This window comes from Psammomys obesus, unplaced genomic scaffold (assembly GCF_907164565.1).
Source record: "Psammomys obesus unplaced genomic scaffold, mPsaObe1.curated_primary_1811, whole genome shotgun sequence".
In the NCBI taxonomy this organism is placed as follows: Eukaryota; Metazoa; Chordata; class Mammalia; order Rodentia; family Muridae; genus Psammomys; species Psammomys obesus.
This window is the reverse complement of record NW_026596131.1, coordinates 5,334,545-5,357,530: the sequence shown is the minus strand read 5'-3', so window position 1 is coordinate 5,357,530 and position 22,986 is coordinate 5,334,545. Positions and strand designations below refer to the sequence as shown.

At 47.5% G+C, this 22,986-nt stretch overlaps 2 protein-coding genes across 5 annotated transcripts in view; one reads left to right on the top strand and one right to left on the bottom strand.

The window, feature by feature from the left end:
- Nucleotides 1-22,986, bottom strand: part of Arsg (arylsulfatase G) — a 126,079-nt gene that overhangs the window by 92,360 nt on the left and 10,733 nt on the right. The gene's annotated exons all lie outside the window — the stretch shown is intronic.
- Nucleotides 1,663-22,111, top strand: Slc16a6 (solute carrier family 16 member 6). Of its 3 annotated transcripts, none has more exons than XM_055592294.1 (6): nt 1,663-1,870; nt 10,486-10,724; nt 14,010-14,153; nt 15,248-15,376; nt 17,996-18,808; nt 19,715-22,111. In XM_055592294.1, exons 2-6 carry the CDS (start codon nt 10,493-10,495, stop codon nt 19,963-19,965), a joined length of 1,569 nt encoding a protein of 522 aa, XP_055448269.1. In that variant the 5' UTR covers nt 1,663-1,870; nt 10,486-10,492; the 3' UTR covers nt 19,966-22,111. The 3 variants fall into 3 exon arrangements, with proteins under 3 accessions (XP_055448269.1, XP_055448270.1, XP_055448268.1); XM_055592295.1 differs by lacking the exon at nt 1,663-1,870 and adding an exon at nt 2,203-2,299; XM_055592293.1 differs by lacking the exon at nt 1,663-1,870 and adding an exon at nt 8,778-8,965.

Below are 22,986 nucleotides of genomic sequence, written 5' to 3'. Positions count from 1 at the left end.
GCCAGTCTTGGTTTGGCTAGTGAGATCATGTCTTAAAAACAAAACAAAACAGAACAGAACAAAACAAACAGGATCAGGAGTTCAAACATAAGTTTGAGGCCAGCCTAGCCTACCCAAACCCCTGTCTGAGTTGGGGGGAAAGTTCAGTTTTTCCTACAGACTTGCCAGCTGTGATTCAGTGGTGGCCTGGCTGAACTGCAGTGGCTGAACACGTTATGCACCAATACACCTGCTCTCCGCTTAACCCACGCCAGAGCTTGGACGACTGCATGCCCACATCGTGGGGTACATCACTGAGCAAAGAAGTGCTTTAATTAAAATCCAGGCCGAGGGAGCTCCTCCCTGTGGCGACCCTCCCGGCACATTCCCAAAGCAGGATCTCTGGAGTTCCTAATATCAGAAAGACATTCTCCGAACCACAACCAAGCAACGGGGGTTGCCAAAGTCTGCAGGAAAATGCAGAGAACGCGGCCTCTGCTGTGGAGCAATTCCCAAATTTTCCCTAGAGGTATGAGACAGAGTCCAACTTTGCGCCCCCTCTGGCTCTGAACAGTCCCTAATCTTCTGACAAGCTTTGTCTGTCCAGGAGAAACTCCTAACTCCCAGGAAGCATCCATTTAGTTCATGGTGACCTTGGGGTCAAGGGGCTTGGCAATGTGGGGCGACATATTCCCTATAGAAGTCTCCCGGGGATAAGGCAGCCATGCACCTGTGCCCGCGTCGCCTACCGCCTGGGCAAGTGCACGCGCACGGAGGAGAGAGGATGCTGACTCAGCCAGGCTTCTCCCATCTCTTTCGCGCAGCGCGGATGCTGGCGGCTGGTGGCTGCTGCGGCTGCTACCAAGGCGCGCGGGAGGGGGGACGCTGGGGGGGGGGGGGGGGGCAATGTAACCCGCAGCAACCCGGCCCCTGGCTCGTTGGGGCCCACTGCGGCACTCCCACACACACACACCCTCACGCCCGGAAGGGGAACTAGCGGGGCGCGCGAGTTGGTGAAATTTTGGGGGGAAGTGGTCGCTAGAGGAGGAACTCGAGATCCCGCGCGTGCTCTGCTCACATCCAAACTGGAAGGAACCTGTTCGGTCCGGGGCCAGCGACGCGCGGGACCAGCCCAAACGCGCGCCTCCCCCCCCCCCATCCTTCTCACTGCCTCCCCAAATCCTCAGGGCGCGGGCGGACCCGGGAGCCGCGCTCCGAGAGGGGATGTAGGGGTGCACTCGATCGCCCCGGGCTCGATCGCGCTCCTGCTCGCACTGCAGCTAAGTGCCGGGGTCCGATCGGGCCGGGAATCACACGGGCACGCGCGGATGAGGGGATGAGGGCGTCGGGCCAAGGACCCCAGAGGCGTCGGCGGGGATGGGCGACCCGCGGTGGCAGCGCGGTTACCTTCCGTGACCCCAAGCCCCGGCAGCCGGCAGGCGGGGCGCGTGCCTTGCGCGGCCCCGATCCACGTGGGCCAGCGCGCGCACACCAGGCCGGCCCCCTCCTTGCAGGCGCTCGGCGCTCCCAGCACATGGTCGGCGGCGGCGCGCCCCCGAGGCCGGCGGAGACCGGCTGCAGCCGGTATAGGATAAGAGATAGGCAGAGAGACGAGGGGCCGGGGCTCGGGCGGCGGCACGCACAGCCCGGGAGGAGGCGACAGGGTTGGTGGGCGGGGGAGGGTGTGGCCCGGGTGGCCGAGGCTGGCTTGGGTTGGGGGCCAGGGTGCTCCAGGCTCCACGCCCGGAGCGAACTTGATAGAGACTCGGGCCCACGCCCTAAGGGGTTAAACCTTTCTCATGTTACGGAGCGGTTTATAAGAAGGCTCGGGAGGCCCAGCCTCCGCCTTATTGGGAGCCTTTTGGGGTTTATTCTCTTCCCTTCTAACTTGGTGAGTTGGTTTTATTATTTTACATGTTTAAAAGTTTGATTGTGGGGTGTGGGGTGTTTTTTTGTTTTTTGTTTCTTAAATATGTGTTGGGGCCTTTTTTTCTTTTTTCTTTTTTAAGAGCGGGGAGGAGGAGGAAAGCACTTAACATTTTGAAGAGGTTAATCCGAAAAATATTCTGACAGTTGGGAGTGCTGGGGCCACCGGGATGACGCGCTCTCGGGCAGTTGTGGGCAGCTGAGAGTTGAATGTCCATGACCCTAGTACAGATGGGTTCTGGGAAATACCTTAAAGGGTGGCCTGGCCTTTAATCGTCCCCAATCCGGGGTGAGAGGAAGCAGACTGTGAGGCGAGTAGGGCGACAGTCTCAGACCCCCTGTGGATTTTCCACTTGAAGTTGCCTGCGCGTCACCGGAGCGAAATGTCAGAGAGGTACCTTCCTTCCCCAGGCTCGCGCGCGCTAGCCGGCCGGCTGAGGCAGCACGAGGGAAAGTGAGACTCCGGGTCTCCATCCCCTGTGAGCCCCCGCCTTGCCCAGGGCGAGCCTAGAGGGAGACAGAGATCCCCTCCGGAGCGTGGGTCCCACACCTTTGACGGTCTGCACTGACACCCCCTGCCAGCCGGTCCCGCACAACTTACAAAGGTTCGCGGGGCTACCAGCGGCAGCAAAGTGTCGGTGCAGCTGAGCGGCTCCAGGCGGGGGAGAAGGATTTTGCAGAGGAAATAGGTTAATTTCCTTTTGGGTTGTTTTCATTCCCTGCACCTCAGCAGACAAGTGGTAGAAGTTTGTTAGGTGGCGGGTAAAATGTCATCAAACACGAGGTGGGGGAGGGGGGTAGATCGTAGAAACTGGGAAAACAGAATTACAACTTACCAGCCTGGAAGCTGGTTCTGTTTGCACAGCTAGAAACTCTGTGCCAGCTCCTTTAGCAGAAGGAGGATTTTACCTTGGGATTGAGATTTCAGCCTTCGTGATGTGTTTTTTGAAAACCGTACAGATGAGTGTCTAGCCACAAGAACATGCCAGAACCTATGCTAAGGTCTCCCCGTATACCAAACACTATTATGTGGCTCTGGGGGTTGGGGAGAAAAGAGTTGAAACACCTTTTCTGGTAATTAAGGGAAGGGCGTCTAAGAAACTGACAGTACAAATAAACAATGCAGCCAAGTGGAAAAATGGTCTTAATGAGTACCACTAGCCCTGAGTTTTCCTTCTGTGGTTTCCAGAAACAGGACTTTTCCTCAGTGGAACCACGGAGGGAGACACTTAAATTAGGGGCTTGGGTTTCAACTCAATGGTCTTGAATTGGTTGTAGCCAGTGATTCATTCAGTGTGGCTGAGGCAGCCTAACAGGTTAGGGCTGGGATTTTTGGTTTTTTTAAGTAGGGAATTCAAACGAACTTCCCCCACAGAGCAGACTGGTCTGGACAACTGGGGCTAGAGAGAGCTTGTTGGAAGCCGTATACTTCCTGCTACACCTTAAAGGAGATTCCCAGTGTATCTGCTCTGCTGACAGCAGCGGCCATCTCCTTGCTTTCCAAGCTTGTTATTTGAACTTCATCCAGACCTGACCCTAGACTAACCCCAGAGGCTGTACGGTAATCCAGTGTCTTTATCCCCTCATGCCAAATCCTTACACAGATTAAATCAGAGTGAAAGTCCAGGTAACACGTATCTCCCAAGTCCTGTAGGGATACCCATCTATGTAAGGCATGCCTCCTGTATCCTATTTAGTGAGACTGACTCATCCTGTAGCCCAAACTGTGTAAAGGAGCCTGGTTTCAACTTCTAGTTCACTTTTTTTGGCCTGGCTTCCTTTTTTTTTTTCCCAAAAGGATATTGGGAGTCTTGGGGAAAAGACAACAGGAGCACACTCAGAATAGCAGAGCTTTCCAGTAGGAAAATACCCTAGAGACTCCCTTCACAGATGCAATTCAGCCATCAGGAGATTTTTGCCAGGTAGTGATGGACAGCACTATTGCCTGAGGGCTTCCAGAAGATAAACCCACTGGGCTCCCGTAGATGGTAACTCAGAGCCAACCGGGGTCAAAGGCCACACTTGGAACTGCCTTTTCTTAGGAGAGGAGATCTGGAGCCAGAAACTAGTTAGGTCCAGGACTTGCGGGACGAGAAAGATGAAAATAAAAAAGTGAAGTGGTCGCAGGAGACCATCAGCTTGCTTAGCCAGCTGCCATTTAGACCCCCACAAGGGCTTTCCCATCAGATGCAACTGAAAAACCAAAGGGACGGGTAGCTTTTGCATTCTGTAGTTTGTAGAGGCTTTTGGTAACCGAGTTAAAAGGTGAGGCCTCAGCAGCTTGGTGCACGGTGTAGCAGTGTGGCAGTTTATGGAGCCAGGTGACCCACTGGATAAATGGCAGAAGGAAGAGAGCTGAGGGAATAACTTTATTCTGCAGCCAGGCACAGCCTCACTTTGCCGTTTGTTTTTAAAAGGCATTGCTCTGAGGTGTCCCAAGACTCTTATTTTTTTTTTTTAGCAGACTTTCAGCGGGGGTGGGCGCTATGTTTCTGTTGGATGTTAGCGTTTATTTGCTTAGTTTGGGGGGAGTTCTTTTTTTGTTTTTGTTTTGAGGGGAAGGAGAAGGTAGACAGTACTGTAGTCCAGGCTGCACTTCAGCTTTTTTTTTTGAGACAGAGTCTTGCTGTGTAACCGAAAGCTGGCAATCCTCCTGCCTCAGCCTTCTGAGTGGGCCACAGTGCCCAGACTATTCAGTAAACTTTGAGCGAGCATGTGTGATGCGCAGAGTGTTCTGCAGGCACGAGTGCAGGAAGAGTGGCCGGCTGCCTCGTAGCGGCCTGCTGAGTGCAGTCTTTTTCCAGGGACCGGGGCCCTGAAAGAGGGATTCCTGCAGCCCAGACCAGCTCAGACTTGCTATATGGCCACAGGTGACCTTGAATGAATTCCTCATCCTGCTGCCTCCACTTCCCACATGTGAGGGAGCATGCTACCATGCCCAAGCTTTCAGGCATGATCTCAGATATAACACCCAGATATTGTCTCCTACTGAGGCTTTTGCTGTGTCATTGGGCTGCACTGTGGTCCTGTCACAAAGCCACCATAGCAGGACATAGGATGCTCCAGGCTCATATAGGAATAAACTTTGGAGTTGATTTGGGAAGGCCATCTTACCTTTATGATGATCCCAGCAATAAGGAAGCAAGTTTTGTTCCCCTTAGGCCTCTATTAGTTGGGCATGGCTGGCTTATAGCTTTGACCCCAGCACTTGAAAGGCTGAGACAGGTGGGTTGCTGAAACTCTGTATCTAGCTGGATCTGAAAGCATGAATACAAGTGAAAGCTACATTCGACTCTAACCAGGACGGAAAGCCATAGACATAAAGCATTAAGTGAAGGAGCTGATGGCCCAGAAGGGGCTCTTCTGGGCAGCTGTCACAGATCAAATCTTATGTCCAGCCACTTCACACCCACTTGTGCAAGATCCTTCCACAGTTTGCACTTTTCCTCCTAGCTCAGTTTCCTTAGGCCACCCACTAGGTTTAGCCTGAAAACTCAGCTGATGAATACAGCTTAAAGCCAAAGTCAAAGTGTCAGCTGTTAAATCTGGAGGGTGTCGTAGAGACTCTCCTGTCACTGCTGGCTGAGGGAGGGAGTGCATTTAATCCCAGCAGATGGCTACAAGTTCAAGGCTGGCCTGGTCTACATCCATATCAAGTTCCAGGACAGCCATAGAAAGTTCTAGGATACATAGAAAGATCCTGTCTCAATAAACAGCAAGAAAGATTCCCTAGTCTCTTCTCTTTGACTGAAGAGTAGTAGAGGCCCAGAGATGGGAAGTGACCACCTCAGGCCACACAACTGTGTCTAAATGGTTCAAGACCTCTATACATGGAGGTCAAGAGTAGTTTGGGGATGGTGAGGTTTCTCCACAGGTAAAACAACCCACCTGGTGAAAGGAAAGAACCAACTCCCCCAAGTTGAGTGTTTTGGCATGAATACACCCCACTTGTCCTGAAACATTCATGTAAATAGATAAGTTAATGTAATTATTTAAAAAAAAAATTCTTTTTGAAGAGTGCTTTCTCAGGCTGGGATGTTCCTAGAGTGCTTGCCTACCATGTAACATGAATGAAACCCTGGGTCCCAAGTATTGCATAAGCCAAGTGTGATGGTGATACCTACAGTCTCAGCACTTGGGAGGTCTTGGAGAAACAGGAGTCAGAAGTTCAAGGTTATTCCACAGTAGTCAAGAGGCCAGCCTGGCATATGTGAGACTGTCACCAAAAAAAAAAAAAAAAAAAAAAAGGTGCTTTGACAAAAATCACTTCCTCACAGTAAACATAGAAAACACTTTTCTCCCTTTAGTCAGTTGCTCCATTGGCTTGGTCAGTCTGATTCTGGCCTATTTGAGCCAAAACCCTTGACCTCCCTGGATGCGTTTCCCTGTTTTGCCAATGAGGAGAACAAGCTGACTTTGGACTCCCTTGCAGCTTAAACCTCCTGTAATTCTAATTCCACTTGAAGGCTATAGGTTGAACCCTGCACCACCCGGCTTTTTTTAGGAGTAGTGTTGAGCGGCTGCAAGCAGAACTTTGAGGTTGTCAGGACACAGCCATCTGGTGCTGGTGGGAACTTCAGCCCGGCTCAAACCACAGCTGCAGTTTGGTTCCAGCCATTCAAATAAAATACAGACTTTTAATCAGGACAGAGGCTCGACTTGTCTCCATAGGATTGTTATCCCAGTATACTTCTGTTCAAGTTGGTCCCAAGGACTCCACTAAGACTCTTAAAACATTCTGGTTAGCTGGTGGTGGCGGCGCACACCTTTGGCCTCAGCACTCAGGAGGCAGAGGCAGGTAGATCTCTGTGAGTTCAAGGCCAGCCTGGTCTCCAGAGCAAGTTCCAGGACAGCCAGTGCTACACAGAAAAACCTTGTCTCAAAAGAACAAAAAGAAAAAAACTAGGTGCTTGCCCAGCATAGTGTCACATGCCTTTAATTCCAACACTCAGAGGCAGAGGCAGGAAGGCAGGAGGATCTCATTGAGTTAGAGGCCAGCCTGGTCTACAATACTCTTAAGTTCCAATACAGAACAGCCAGAGCTACATAATGTGACTCTGTCTCAAAAAAGAAAAAAAAAAAATGGAAGAAAGGAAAAAGCTAAGTGTAAGGTGATTTTCAAGGCATGAAAATTAGATTTTGTGACCTTATACTCTAATTAAGCAAAGGAGACAAACGCATGAAAGTGAATAATTGCTCATTAAGTGATTTTCTCACACATGAAGACCAGACCACTTTAGTTGAGTGTATCAGAGGAAGCCTGATGGACAAGGAGGACCAGAAGGAGCAGGGCTGTGGAGGTTGCCACAGCCACTGTAGAGACTGCGTGCAGCTTGAAGAAATGACATGACCAAAGGCAAGGTAGCTGGAGACTACACCAGCCCCCAGGAGCATTTTTTTTTTACTACAGCAGGTGAGTCAAGCTTTAGAACCAGAAGGAAAAAGACTACCCAGATAGGTTGGGGTCTGATAACGAGGCACACGTGTATACACACACACACACACACACAGCCAATAGATTGATTTTTTTAGCCAGGAGAGACCTGTGAGCTTCACAAAGAGAAGGTCCAATACACAGACTCACATGACGGCCAAGGTCTTGACAGCTATGGCTCACCACTCACTATGGCCGCCCTTCCCCCAGGGCAACCACTGTCCCAAAGCCAACACCAGGAATTACTTTGGTTGTGCCACTCGCACTCTGCCCAGCTGCCTATCTTCAGGGTAACCTGACTGATGAAGTCTTGTGGAAACCTCCCTTGCTGCCAGACTCCCATCCTAGATTGAACGCTTTTCACGTTGGGGACACTAACAACTGTCCTGAAACCGCCCGGTTACATCCTGGGCTCTTTCCCGGCCCTTGCCTTTTCATTCATTTCCGCATGATGCACATCGTGAAAAGACCTTTGCTGCTAAGTGCATGGGCCTCTTAAAATACCCCATGCTGTTTCACTCTGCCAAATGTTTAAAAGGACCAGAGGAGGGGAGGGGTGATGAGGAGATAGCTCCCTCAAATACCAGACTACTGTGGGAAATGTCAATCGGATGAGTGAATGAAGGTTAGGTGTGTTGCTGTTTCAGATTTGTAAACTAGGAGCCACTGAGATGTTTACCTTCTGCCCACCCTGACTGCCTGTGTCCATCCCCAGGACCTGCATGGTGGAAGAGGAGAGCGGACCCTGACGGTTGTCCTCTGACTTCACCTGCTGTGCCACATGGGCACACTCACATCTACAGAACTGCTTTTTATGATTTATTTCTCTTTCTTTTTTATGTACATTGGTGTTTTGACTGCATGTAGGTCTTTGTGCAGGTGCCCAGTCCCCTGGAACAGGAGCTACAGACAATTGCGAGCTGCCATGTGGGTGCTGGGAGTTGGACCTGAGTCCTTGGGAAGAGCAGCCAGTGCTCTTAACCACTGAGCCATCTCTCCAGCCCCACAGAGTTGTTTGTTTTGTTTTGTTTTTTGAGTCAGGTTTCTCTAAGTAGCTCTGGCTATCCTGGAAATTACTCTGTAGACCAAGCTGGCCTCAAACTTATAGATCTGCCTTCTTCTGCCTCCCAAGTGCTGGGATGAAAGGCATGTACCATCACTGCTAGGCCACAGAGCTCATTTTCAAAGAAAGGAAGGAAGGAAAAAGGTGGGCGAGGCGGGGCACACCTGTAATCCCAGGCGGATCTCTGTGAGTCAGAAGCCAGCCTGGTCTACAAAGTGAGTTCAGGAAAACCAAGGCTACATAAAGAAACTCTGTCTTGAAAAGACAAAACGAAAAACTTCACAAGTCTATTTCATACATACGAACTTTTGGTTGTGTTGTTTTTTGGTTTTTTTTTTGTTTTTTTTTTTTTTTTTTACTTGTTATTTTTGTTTTGTTTTGTTTTTCAAGTTGCTCCAGTACATATATAATGCCAGCTAACTGGGAAGATGAGGCAGGAGAATCGCAAGTATAAGGCCTGCCTGAACAGCTTATCATGACAGTCAAAATGAACAAACAAGTCTGGGGCTGTAGCTCTCTGACAGATCCCCTGCCTATGGTGTGTGAGGCCCCTGTATGCCAAGGTCAGCAAAAGAAAAGCAAAGACCTATCTTTGCCTTATGCCTTAATTGTGTGAATGAGGCCACCTAAGATCAGGAGAAGGGTGATGTAAATTCCCTGAAAAATCCACCAGTGTACAATTCCTGAGTGTACAATGATATAATCAACTCTTTGTTGTTGTCTGTTTTTTCGGGGGGGGGGGTGGCTTTTTTGGTTTTTGTTTGTTTTTGATACGGTCTTATGTAGCTCAGACAGGGCTTCTGATATATGTGGCCCAGCAAAAGTCCTTATTGCCAACAGGGGCTCTAAAACGATGGGTCGAGTTATCATTGGAGGTAACACTACTTACCTCTAAGGTACATGCCCATTTTGAAAGCCTGTGCAAGTGAAGAGGCTGTTAGGGTCTTCTAATATGGGGGTCTTTTACTATTAGACTCTTTTACTTCACTGTTTAGCTTCAGCACTGCTCACCTGGTTGTAGGAGTCACTTGGGTAAGGTGACATGCTCAGGGCCTCGAAGGTGTGTAGTCCCCTATGGAGCCGATGTCAGCCCTCTGCCATGTGTTCTGAAATTAATTTGCTCCTGGTGATCAAGTCAGAGAAACAGAATCTAAACTCAAAAAAATGCAGTTTCCCAGAGAGTTGCCTTCTGTCCGTGAAGACACCCTGCGTGGGACATCAAATAGTAACCAGGATGCTGTTTGCTGAGGGGGAAATGGGAGCTAGAGGGTCGGCCAGATGGTTCAGATGGCCAGTGGTAGTACGCACAAGCGAACAGGAAGTCTCGAGCACAGAATGTGCTAGACTTCTCTCGGTGCCTGGCTTCCTTTCCTATAAGCATGCCTCATGGCTAATTCATTTTTTTTCTTTCTTTTGTGCTCGTTTGTTTGTTTGAGTGAGGGTTTCTCTGTGTAGCCCAGCAGTCCTGGAACTCACTCCATAGACCAGACTGACCTCAAACTCACGAGATCCACCCGCCTCTGCCTCCTGAGTGCCAGGATCAAAGGTGTGTGCCACCACAGCCGGCTCCCCATTCATTTTCTTTACCTAATTTATATTCTTCAACATCAGCATCAGTGCTTGGTCTGGTGGGCATTGTGTCCTTGAGTGAGCCTTCAGATATTCTGCTCAGGTTCCTTGTGTTTGTGTGTGGTTTCTCCCTTTTAATTATGACAGAGAAGTCTTATTTTCAGAGTCTTTGTGGGTCCCATGTATAATTCAAAGATAGTAACAAAATTGTGTAAGACTGTACTAACTGTACATGACTTAAATAATGTAATAAATAGTTCTTGTCAGTTATGTTTTTGCCAAGTGTGATTAGAAACAGCTGGGTGTGGTGGAATAGACCTTTAATCCCAGCATTCAATGGGTGGAGGCCGGGTATCCAGCAGTGGTCATTCTTGGATACGCAGTGAGTTCAAATTCAAGGCCAGCCTGGGCTACATGAGACAGCCCCTATACCACAAAAGAGACAAAGGTGAAGACAGAATGGTTGGCTCTCATATTACTGGTCTGAATCATTTTTTTCATGTTTCTATTTCAGCTCAAGAATGACCCAAAAGAACTCCAAGCTTTGTTCCACCGCCAATGTGTATGCCCAAGTGCCTGATGGAGGATGGGGATGGGCAGTCGCTGTGGCTTTTTTCTTCATTGAAGTCTTTACCTATGGCGTCATCAAGTCATTTGGTGTCTTCTTTAATGACTTAATGGACAGTTTTGATGAATCCAACAGCAAGATTTCGTGGATAATATCCATATGTGTGTTTGTGTTAACATTTACAGGTGCGTACACGGGTGATAGCAATGAGTTTTTGTGTTAACATTCGCAGGTGTGTACATGGAAGGTACCCACGTGTGTGTTAACGTTTACAGCCTTAGCCTGTGCACCTGGTCCTTTTAATCTGCCTGCCTACCTGACAGTTGTCAGTGTATTTGTGATGCATTCTCTCGTATGATTCTCTCGTAAGTCTGTCTGGCATCAATTAAGGAATGCAGTTTTCAGAGGGCTGGGGACCAGCAAGAATTAGGACACATTGAAGAGAAAGCCATGGTTGCCAAACGTAATGCCTGCCATCTAATACCCGTATTAGACACGCATGGTGTGCAGCTTGGAAGGCACTTCAGTGGGAGAGTGCTTGACAAGCACATGTAAGGTGCCAGGTTCGATTCCCAGCACCACAGAAAGAGAAGCAACAGTCAAGTATCTATAGTGAGCATGGTGCTAGGAGGTTGCACAGCACAGTTCTCCAAGTAAACTCCAGTTCTCTAAGGATGTAGTCACTGGCTAAGAAAGCAACACCCAAAAGCCCCTAGGCCCTAGCTTCATAGACACGTTCACTAAAAGTGGAATGGTACAAGTTAACGTGGCTCCTGAGCAAGGATAGCCTGCAGATTCACAAAGCATTTCTTTCTTCTTCCTCTTCTTCTTCTTCTTCTTTTAATGATTAAGGATGTTTTGCCTACATGTATGTCTGTGCACCACGGGTGTGCCTGGGGCAAAAGGAGACCAGACAAGGATATAGGATTCTCTGGAACTGGAGTTGTAGATGGTTTGTGATTTGCCAGGTGGGTGCTGGGAATTGAAGCTGGGTCCTGTGAAAGGGCAGTCAGTGCTCTTAATTGCTAAGCCACCTCTCCAGGCCCTCTGTGTTTTTGAAAAGAAACCCATTTAGCATACGAAGGCTCTGGGCTCATAGCGACATGCTGAGGAAAGAGTAGAAACATTTCAGTACGGACACCAGAAGAAGAAAGATGAGATGGGTACGGGGTAGACAGTCAGCCCTCTAGTTAGGGTTCTTCACTTAAGATTCAACCAGCCGGGGCTGGAGAAATGGCTCAGAGGTTAAGAGCACTGGCTGCTCTTCCAGAGGTCCTGACTTCAATTCCCAGCAACCACATGGTGGCTCACAACCATCTATAGTGGGATCTGGTGCCCTCTTCTGACGTGTAGGCATACATGCAGGCAGACTACTATATAAACAATAAATAAAAAAATACATCTTAAAAAAAAAAAGATTCATCCAGGAGGCAGGCTGAAAATGTTACGGGGCTGTTGCCCAGCGCTAGATCTACCATAGTTAACCCATCCAAACGTCTTCCTCGTGCCATCACAGCACCGAACATAGTGCAACAACTGTTTGCATACTATTACCTTGATTTGGGGATTGTAAATGATCTGGAGATGATGTAAATATATGGAAGCTGTGCATAGGTTACATGCAAATACTGTGTCAGCGTAAGGAACCTAGCACCCGTGGATTTGAGTCCCTGAAACATTCCCCATGAGATAATAATTTATGTACTTTTTCTTTGTTGTTGTGGTACTAGAAACTAAAGCTACTGGACTCTTCTTTCACTGTGTTAAGCTTCAGTGCTGCTCACCCAGTTGTAGTCTGAAGAGAAAGCATGATGAGACCAGGAGTCACTTGCATGCATGCAGATATCACTGTTAACCCACCACTTGTGAAATTATAAATGTTATCCTGAGGAGACACTGAATCCCATCACCTGATTCCCCAAAACGCTTTACTGATGCATCACACAACTCCCAGATCCTGCGGCCTAAAAGAATATGGGGGCAGGGCGCTAGTGCCACTTTTAACACATTCACTTCCCCCTCGGATGGGCCTGATTTAAACATGCATGCTCATCTGTCTGTGAACAGCAACCCCAAGGCTTTCCTTAGAAGCCAGGATGCTGAGCTCGCCTCAGGAAGCCGGCCTTTCAACTTCCAGTGACTCATGCCCTATGCAACACCACCGGTGACCTTACTGCCAGAGTTAGAGGCCCTCGCTGTATGCAGCCCACTTTAGCCATAATGTGTCCTAAAAGGCAGCTCTATCCTGTTTTTGAGACAGGATCTCACTATGTACACGTGTTTGTGTCAGCAGCTGCGGTCAGTAAAAGCTTGCAGGTGATCTGAGTTTGATCCTTGAGACCAACGTGGTAGAAGCAGAGAACAATCCTGAATGTTGTCTTCCGAGGGCCACTGGTGCTCCCACATGATACATGTATGCATACACACACATACATACATGCGTGCATGCATACACAAACATGCATGCATACATCACACACACATATATGCAATTTTAGATGTTTAGAAAATACATTTTTCAGTTTACATTCTGAAAACGAACAGTAATGTGTGGACTGCTTCCAGCAGAACCCCTTCCTTTCCCTTCCCATCCCGCCTATCTAGTGTGTTCCTCTCTGAACCAACCCTCCACTGTTCACTTATCTTACTGTACTCCAGCCAGTGTTAAGTCGCATGTAAGTGGGAAAGAATTTGCTAGATTTCAGTGTCCCGGGGACAGGCGTTGAGGAGCCAAGCAGACTAGGGTTCCTCGGTGCTCGGAGTCAGCTGTCCCGTGGCCGTTGTCTTTTAAGTGAGCGCGACTGAGAGTTGGCCTTATTTTCGTCCTGTATCATTTTCCGGGCAGCCAAGCAAACTAAGCAGGACTTTAAGCACAGAGAGGATTCTTTGAAGACAGCCTGGAAACACAAACAGTTACCAGGAAGATGCTCATGAGCAAAGCCAGTGTGTGCTGGAGAACAGAGTCAATGCATATGTAATTTTGTACTGCACACGGTAAGCAAGGACTGTGTTTTATATGCCTGCCCGCATGGATGCTGGGATCTGAGGTCTTGCTCATGCTGGCTGTGTGCTCTGCCCCTGAGCTATGTATACGTTAGCTCCCTGCTTTCTTCTAGTTATTTTGCCCTTACAGTACAGGGGGATTAAACCTAGGATCTGACTAGTGGTAGCAACTGCTCATCCTGTGAGCTGCATCCTTCAGCCTTCTTTTAAGTTTTTGCCCAGGATTTCCCCCAGCCACGGTTTCTTCTTAAGTAGCCGAGGTTTCACTCTTCTGCCACCAGGACTGGCTCTTAGTGCTCTGACTTTGAACAGATGGTGAAATGACCTGTGACCTGACCAATAACCATTGCAGGAAACCCACCGGGTTCTTACACCACCCCGTCAGGTTCACTTGTGGGAAGGAATTGCAGGGAAACCAGCACAGACACCCAAGGTCACAGGTCACTTCCTGTTCCTTTTCCCCACAGCTCCCCTCTCCACGGTCCTGAGCAACCGCTTCGGACATCGGCTGGTGGTGATGGCAGGAGGGCTGCTGATCAGCACGGGAATGGTTGCTGCCTCCTTCTCCCGAAGGGTCTACCACATGTACATCTGCATAGGGGTCATCTCTGGTGGGTGTCTCTCCCCGGCCCAGGAGTCCTCTGCATGTATCACTTGAGGAAGATGAACCCAAATTGTTTTTCTTTTCTTTTCCTCCACACCACCCCCCTTTTATGTCTGAGATCAGTAATTTTTTAACCAGGTGATATGGTCCCCAGGTAAAAATACATTCTCAAGTGTCTGGGAACTTTTGTTTACTTAGGGAGAAAAAAAAAATTTACTCATGGTAAAGAGAACTTTTCTTCTCGCTCTAGTTTGAAGCCAAAATGCATCATTTTCACAACATAAAACTTTTAAGTTCTCATGCCAGCATTTTTCACAGTGGGGCCTGGATGCCCTGGGCTCTGTAAGGGGAAGCAGGATGCTGGGCTAACTCTTGGGTGTGCCTGAGGAGACCCTGATGGTAGGTAATATGTATGTGTGCCCAATTAGCATATCTTAAATTTTATAGAGAGCTCTGCGCACATTGGAAGACTTAGTTGTCCAGACAGGATGACACGTGCCTGTAATCTCAGCACTCGAGGAGTGGGCTCAGGCAGGGAGATCATGAGTGTGAGGCCAGCCTGAGCTACATGTCTCAAAAAGGATAAAGACTTATTTCCAAATACAAATATTATGCTAAAAATACTACTTTGGGTCATTTATTCCATTGTGAATTGTATAAAATTGGGGAGCCCTGGACAACAGTCCTTAGCTCTTTTATCTTAGTCCCCTAAATGACTGTTGCAGCATGTATTTTTTTTTTTTATGACAATCTCATGTATCCCGGGCTAGCCTCTAAATGACTATGCAGTGGTCAAGGGTGACCTTGAACTCCTGACCTCCCTGAGTGCACAGGTGTGCACTGCCATAGCCACTTTTACGTGGTACTGGGGACTGAGCCTGGGGCTCTGCAAGCTAGACACGCACTGTGGCAACTGAGCTACACCTGCAGCCGTCCAGATCTGAGACGAAAGCCATTGTCGTTGCCATTATTTTTCTCTGCAGAACGAATGGCCTGGCTCCTGAAACTTACAACTTCTACAAAGCCCCCTGCTCTCTGACCACACCCTCCAGGCTCAGACCCTGTCTGGTTCTCACCGGCCCTTTTGATTTTCACCCACAGGTTTGGGGTACTGCTTTAGTTTCCTCCCAACTGTCACCATTCTGTCACAGTACTTTGACAAAAGGCGTTCAGTAGTCACTGCGGTTGCGTCCACGGGAGAGTGCTTTGCTGTGTTTGCTTTTGCGCCAGGTATGTGAGTGACAGTGCTCATGAGTGGGGGACTAATCTGGGGAAGCCAGCCTGGTGCTATTGCTGTACCAACTTCGGCCGGCTTGTAACGAGATGTCACTTGCTCTCTCTCTTCAGCACATTTTTAGGATATCCTCCCTCTCCCATTTTTTAGGAATTCACACCATCTCTTAGTCCAAATTTACATAAATGAGTACATACTCAGTGGTAAGGCTTTTCTTGGAACACAAAAAGATAACCCCTAAATTATTTAATAAGTTGGACTGCTCATATTATTATCGCTCCCTTTCCAAAAGAGCTACAGTCAGTGGAAATGTAAATTATGCCAACAAAATCAGTTTTCTTAAGTGTGTAAGAGTAATCTCACAGCAACCCTTTATCCTGATTTATTTCCCCAACTTTACTACATGAGATACAAAAGAAAGTGAAGTAGTAGATAGATAGATAACCTCCCAGACTAATTCCTTTGTTTCTCCTCCTTTCCCCCTTGCGCCCCCCCCATCCCCTGCCCTGCCCTCTCCTTGCTGGGGGTCAAATGCATGCTGGGCTAGCATTCTGCCACTAAGCTGCACCCCAGCCTGACACTCTCTCTTGTTGAATTCATTGCTGGGTTACAAGATTGCAAACAGAAGTGATTAGGGGCGAAGTCTTAGAATACCTGAGGCTTTTCAGATGGTGTCAGATAACTGTCTGTTCACACACACAGAGAGAGAGAGAGAGAGAGAGAAGCAGAGACAGAGAGATACAGAGACAGAGAATCAGAGAAAAAGTATGTTAATTGTTGAATTTAGGTGAAGGGTGAGCATATGTGCCATTCTCTCCCTGTTTCTATTTTTTAAATAATAATAATAATAATAATAGTAAAAAAAAAAACATTGACCAGAGAAGGAATCCATGAACTATGAGTGCCCTGGGCGTATAAATCCTGTATTGCCCAGCTGGCGCCCGGCACCGCTCCTGACACTTGGTTCATACTTAAGAAACATTCCATGAGGAGCTGGACAGATGGCACGGTGATCAAGAGGGCCGACTGCTCTTGCAGAAGACCCAGCTTCCATTCCCAGCACCCACAAATTCACGTGGAGGCTCACAGCCGTCTCTAACTCCAGTCCTGGAGGATGTGCTGTTCTCTTCTGGCCTCCGAGGGCCATGCACGTGGTTGCATAGATGTGCAGTCTTAGACACATAAAATAAAAATAAATAAAATCTCTAAAAAGGTCTTTTAAGGAGGTGGGGTACCCAGTTTTACTGTTCTAAGACTCATGCCCTCTTTGACCATCTCCCCCCAAGCTGCTTCTGGTCAGCAGTCTCTGCCCTGGGCTCACAGTGAGAGAGGTTAGCCCCCAGGTTGCTAAGGACATAATCAGGTAGAAACTGCAGCGCCGTCCCCTTTAATGCTAGGATAAGACGTGTCTTTTGGATTAAGATGCACAACGGAGGCCTGCAGAAAGAGTCCTTGCGACACAGTGAGAAAGCCCGGATGTTAGGGCAGGGCGCTTAGGACTTTGGTCCAAAAAAAGAGGCAGGTGAGAGGAAACGTTACCCTTTATAACTCCGAAAAGCAGGTGGAATTCACAGTCTGGCTACACCTGTAATTCCAGCACTCTGGGAGACTAGAGGTAGGTGGATCTCTGGGAGTTCAGTGCCAGCCTGGTCTACAAAGTGAGTCCAAGACAGCCAAGGCTACACAGGGAAACCTGTCTCAAAAAACCAAAACAAACAAACAAAACTTCAGAGCCTCCTACATGCAAGTGTTCTACCACTAAGAAACACCCTCAGCCCTGGGGATACCTTCAGCTTTGGGGTTCATATGTGTGTGTCTTAGAACTACTCAGTTCTTTTGTCTTGGCACAATGGCATCCACAGACTCTGTGCGTGCACAAACATGGTTCAATTCCAGTCCAGTTAGTTTTATTAAGAAAAACAGACAGGGGTCAGATTTGGCCTGTGGGCTATTGTTTGTTGAACCTTAATCTAGGTTACAGACCTATCTTTCCTCTTAGGCCTCTGCCTATAAAAACCCACTACCCTGAGCTCACAATAAGTGTGCACATCTTTTTTACTCATTCATAAAATGCACCAGATCCCAGAATAGAGGACAGTCTGCGGGGCTGGGGAGATACTGCCGTGCACTGTAAGCATGAGGCCCTCTCTTTGGACCCCCAGCAGCCATGTAAAGAGCTGGTGTGCCGACAACATGCGTATATCCGCAGCTGTGGGGAGTTGGAGACGGGCTAGATCCCAGGGAGCAGCCAGTCGTGCTGAGTTCCAGGTTCAGGGTGAGAGTCTCTCTCCAAGAATAGAGAGGCTGGGATTGTAGCTCAGTGGTAGAAATGCCTGAAACCTAATCCTCCGTACCACTGCATTCAAAACAAGACAGAGCAATCAAGAAAGACACCTGGCACTGCCCTCTGGCCTCTACATACAACTCCACACTTACTCACCCCTTCCCCTTCCCCCACCAAAAAAGGGCAGTCTAGAATGACTGCATTTGCCCTAAGTTTGAGCAAAATTTATTACTAAAAATTTCTCCATATCTCTCCTGGCTATTGCCTGTTGAATGTTAGAGTCTGTTACTGACCCTGGATTTTTCTTTCTTTTTGCTTCTGTCTCTTCAAGCCATCACAGCCCTGAAGGAGCATATTGGCTGGCGATACAGCCTCCTCTTCGTGGGCCTGCTGCAGCTGAACATCCTGGTCTGTGGCGCCTTGCTAAAACCAATTATCATCAAAGGGCCAGGGTCGCCGAAAATAATCACTCACGAACCCCGGAGAGAAGTGCAATACATGCTTGAAAATGAGAAAACACGGACCTCAATAGACTCCATCGACTCAGGAGTAGAACTAACTACCTCACCAAAAAATGTGCCTAGTCAAGCTAACACAGAGCAGGAAGCCAGGGCTGAACAGCAGCTGACCCTGGTGGCTGGCCCCAAGCTCGGCCAGAAGAAAGCCCCGCTGTTAGACTTTTCTGTTTTGAGAGAGAAAAGCTTCATTTGTTACGCATTGTTTGGCCTCTTCGCCACGCTGGGCTTCTTTGCGCCTTCCCTGTATATCATTCCTTTGGGTATCAGTCTAGGCATCGACCCTGACCGCGCTGCTTTCTTACTATCTACAATGGCCATTGCTGAAGTCTTCGGAAGGATCGGGGCTGGGTTCATCCTCAACAGAGAGCCCATTCGCAAGATCTACATTGAACTCATCTGCGTCATTTTACTGACAGTGTCCCTCTTCGCCTTCACTTTTGCTACCGAGTTCTGGGGCCTCATGTTGTGTAGTGTGTTTTTTGGCATTATGGTTGGGACCATTGGAGGGACCCATATTCCACTGTTGGCTGAGGATGACGTCGTTGGAATCGAGAAAATGCCATCTGCAGCTGGAGTCTATGTCTTCATTCAGAGCATTTCAGGGCTGGCAGGGCCACCCCTGGCAGGTAACCAAACTGCTCTCTTCCTTATTTATTAGTAAGTGTGCATGTGCCATGGAATGCATGTAGAGGTCGGAGGACAACTTGGAGGGAGTCCGTTTTCTTCTTCCACCACGTGGGTCCCAGGGTTTGAACGAAGGTTGTCAGGCTGGGCAGCAAACCACCAAACCGTCCCGACAGCTTTGCTGGTAAATACAGAATGCTCCTTTGTTGCAGGGACAAACCATGTTTCACATCCTGGCTTTGATATGTCCTTACAATTTCTGTGACTAAAGCCAGGCGTGGTGGTACACACCTGTAATGCCAGCCCTCCAGAGGCAGAGGCAAGTAGATCCCTGTAAGTTCAAGGCCAGTCTGGCCTATGGAGTAAGTCCCAGGCCAGCCAGAGCTCTGTTTCAGAAAAAAAAAAAATGAACTCCTGTGATTAGAAATTGTGTTCCTTAGACTTGTGCTACTTGACGTGAAAACAACGTATCTGTTTTTTGACAGGCACCTAATAGGCCTGTATTTTTGATTCTCCATGGGATGGATGTAGCCCATGAAGAACTAGTTAGTAACTTAAACTCACTTTTCCAAGGTGTTAAGTGTGCTGTGTGTTTGATTTCTTTCTCCAGCCTAGCCTAGATTTAATTTTTCTTCAGAAAATTAAAATCAAAGAAGGAAGGTCACTTGGCATGGTGGTTCGTGCTTGTAATCCCACCACCTGGCAGACAGAGGCACAAGAACTGCGGCGGGTCTGAGGCTAGGTTGAGCCACACAGCGGGCTTCAGGGTAGTTTGACACCCTGTGTGACACCCTGCCTGGAAAATAAAATAAGATGGTGGGTCAAGTTAAGAAATGGAGAATTTCTTGGATGGGGGCCCAGGTGAGTGGGGGAATGATGTCACTAATGGTGTCGATGCTTTCTTCCAGGCCTACTGGTTGACCAGAGCAAGATATACAGCAGAGCCTTCTATTCCTGTGCAGCAGGCATGTTTGTGGCTGCTGTGTGCCTCGCCCTGGTAAGACCCTGCAAAAAGGGTCTGTGCCAGCCTCCTCATTCAGGTGAAAACCAGACAGGCAGCCATCACAGGAAAGCATTACAGGACATACCTGAAGACTTTCTGGAAATGGATCTTGGGAAATGTGAGCCCAGGGTTCATATAAAAATGGATCCAGTGTGACACATTTTCATGTCATAGCTTCTATGTTGCCTGGGAAAGGAGCCCCTGGGGATGCAGGGAGGGGCAGGCGCCAACCACTAGACCCCACCTTTCAAACTGCACAAAGGGAATGCATGTGTGAACAGCAGTACCAACACCTGTCTCTCCCCTAAGCCCCCTTTGCTTGTTCTTTAAGCCAAAACCAAAACAACCAAACACTTTTCCATACAGGATTCCAGCCCAGTTCAGTAGCAATACAGAGATATGTGTAAGGATGCTGGCTCACATCCCACCGCTAAAACAATGCCATGAATTGAACAAACTGGTGTTAAAAGCACTCACGTGATGAACTACTATTTTATAAAGTGACACCCAGCCCAAGTCATAGAAATGAATTGGCCATTCCAAAAAGAAAGAGCAGTCTTGAATCATTAAAAAGGTTGCTAATTTTCAGAAATACAGGTAAATTATTTTCTTAAGCAATTTGAGAAACTGCTAACGTTTACATTGACAAATTATGGCTTCTGAGTTTCCTAAATACTGCATGGAAAGAAAGCAATGCTATAAAAGTAAGCATCTGATTAATATGCAAAAAAATTAAACACATATAACAACTTGAACTTCATAAATGTGGAGATTACTACTTTTTTATGGCCAGTCATCACCATAAGTATTTCAATAGAAATGTTAAATTGTATTCATGTTTCCTGTTTTTCATAATTCAAGAAATGAGTGACTGTTGTGTCTTTAATTTAAACCACTATTTATTATTAAGTTATTCTAGGATATTAAAATGATCAAAAGAAAGGGCCGGTGAGATGATTAAATAGGTAAAGGTGCTTGCCACCAAGACTGATCACCCGACTCAGTCCCTAGAACCTACGTGGTCGAAGGAGAGAACTAGCTTCTGCAAGCTGTCCTCCGACCTCCGCACTATAACATGCATGGGTCCACACACGTATACACACACACAAATTTCAAATGGAAAAAGAACCAATAATAATGAAAATCGATAAACAGTGATTTGAGGTATGCACAGCATTTTTTAACCTCCTATCTGCAGCTCTTTAAATACTTCAGAGAGCTTTTCTTGTCTCATAAGGTCAGTTTTCACAGCCAGGTTGTAGTGATTCTTTGCATACATAAGAGGCAACGTGTACCCTTTAAAGTGGGGAAGGGAAGTGACAGATAGCAAACCGCCTCAGCTTTTAAATTCTCACCTAAGAATACTTGAGCATCTTCTTCGATCAGATATATTTCATTGAATTGTTGGAACATTTCCAGTGGTTTTTGTTGTTGTTGTTATTCAGTCTTTAATTGTTGAAGCATTATCTTCATTTCACTGTAAGTAGGAGAAATGCTTACATCTCTTTCACAAGTTGCAATTTACATCTTCCGTAGAACTTGATTGTCCTAAGTTGCCATGGGTACCAGGTACCTGGTCACTGCTGTTGGCGAGTTACACTACGTGTGTGTAGTGTCCTGCATTCTAGCAGTTCTCTGTTCAGGGGACACTGTGAGGATGAGGGGGGCTGCGTCCTCGCCTGTTTGACTGTATCTCCCCGATGGAGTGGCCGATGCTTGCTGCTCAGTCTTTCCTCGTCGTTACTGTTAATGACAACTCAGGGGGAACTTAGAACAAGCCTCGTCTGCTGACAGGTCCACACAAGCTTGAACCTTTCTCTGCACTGAGGAGAGTGGTGTAGTTTGTCACCACCGGCCACATTTTATACAGCATCTTAGCAGCCATAGAAATAGGACAATCTGTAAAACTCTGGGGAGGGGGAGGGACTCGAAGACCACCGTGTCTGTCCAAAAAACAAAAGAGCGTGCACACCCAAAACCAGGTGGATGTAGCAAAGCTCTGTGGGGCTCGCCGTGGGCGGCTCCGCAGACTCTCGAGACTTCAGCACTTTACAACCTATTTTGTACTGCGGATGTTCGATACGATTTAATATTTATAACTGATTTCTGAGGGATCTACTCTGAGTTTATTCTGTTTACTGCATGAGACAAGAAAATGTATGCCAATTTCAGTATGTCAGCAATCAGGGGTGTAACTGTCGGGAAGGAAAAGTAAACACCACCACAGGACCAATGATTTGTTCTGTATGAGTGACATTCCGGTACTTCTAGATTTACAATAAATTTATGGCTTTTTATTTAAGGAGTCTGATGCTCTTCTGTATTGAAGTACTTTTTACTGATTTCAGAAACTGTAATATCTTTGCGACACCCGAGACATAATGATTCTTAAAACGTGGGTAAAACAATCTTTTTTTTTTTTTTTTAATCCATAGTCAGGAAGCAGAGAAAAATGCTCAGAAACCTTTTCAAAATGTATTTTTCTTAAATCATTGAGAAAAATACGGTGTTTTTTTTGTTTTGTTTTGTTTTGTTTTGTTTTTTTATCATATTCAACCCTCACTCCTCTTCCTAACTCCTCCCACCCTGGCCTTGTATTACTGTTTTTTTTGTTGTTGTTTTTTGTTTGTTTTTTTTTCTTTTCTATTTCTGTTTTTCTTTCTTTTTTTTTTTCTTCCTTTTTGTTGTTTTATACCCATGGAGTCCAATTTGTGTAGTTCAGGTGGGAAGCAAGGTGGCCTTAGCAGAGTCCACGGCTTTAAAGAAGACAGAACTCTCCCTTCCGCCACCTGTCAGTAGCGCCTCAACTGAGCTCCGGGGGCTCATGATCTGTCCCCTCCAGTCCGTGCTGGAAGGTGACCGGCTTGATCATGTGCCTGCAACCACAGCTGCTGTTAGTTCCCAAGTGCAGACGGCCTGGCCTGGCCTGGCCTGGCCTGGCAGAAGACAGTGTTTGCTCTGTTCCTCCCTGACCTCTGTCTGGTCTTACTGCTTTTTCACCTTCTCTTCCAAGCTGGTCCCTGAGCCGAAGGGGGTGGGGGAGGTGATAGAGATTTGTGTCCCAGCACTCTGCTAACACATAGTCTCTGTGCATCACTAAAACTAGTCATTTATGTAGAGTCTCACTGGCTGGCCACAAGCTCTTTATATCCCTGCTACAATCACACTGTTCAGCTG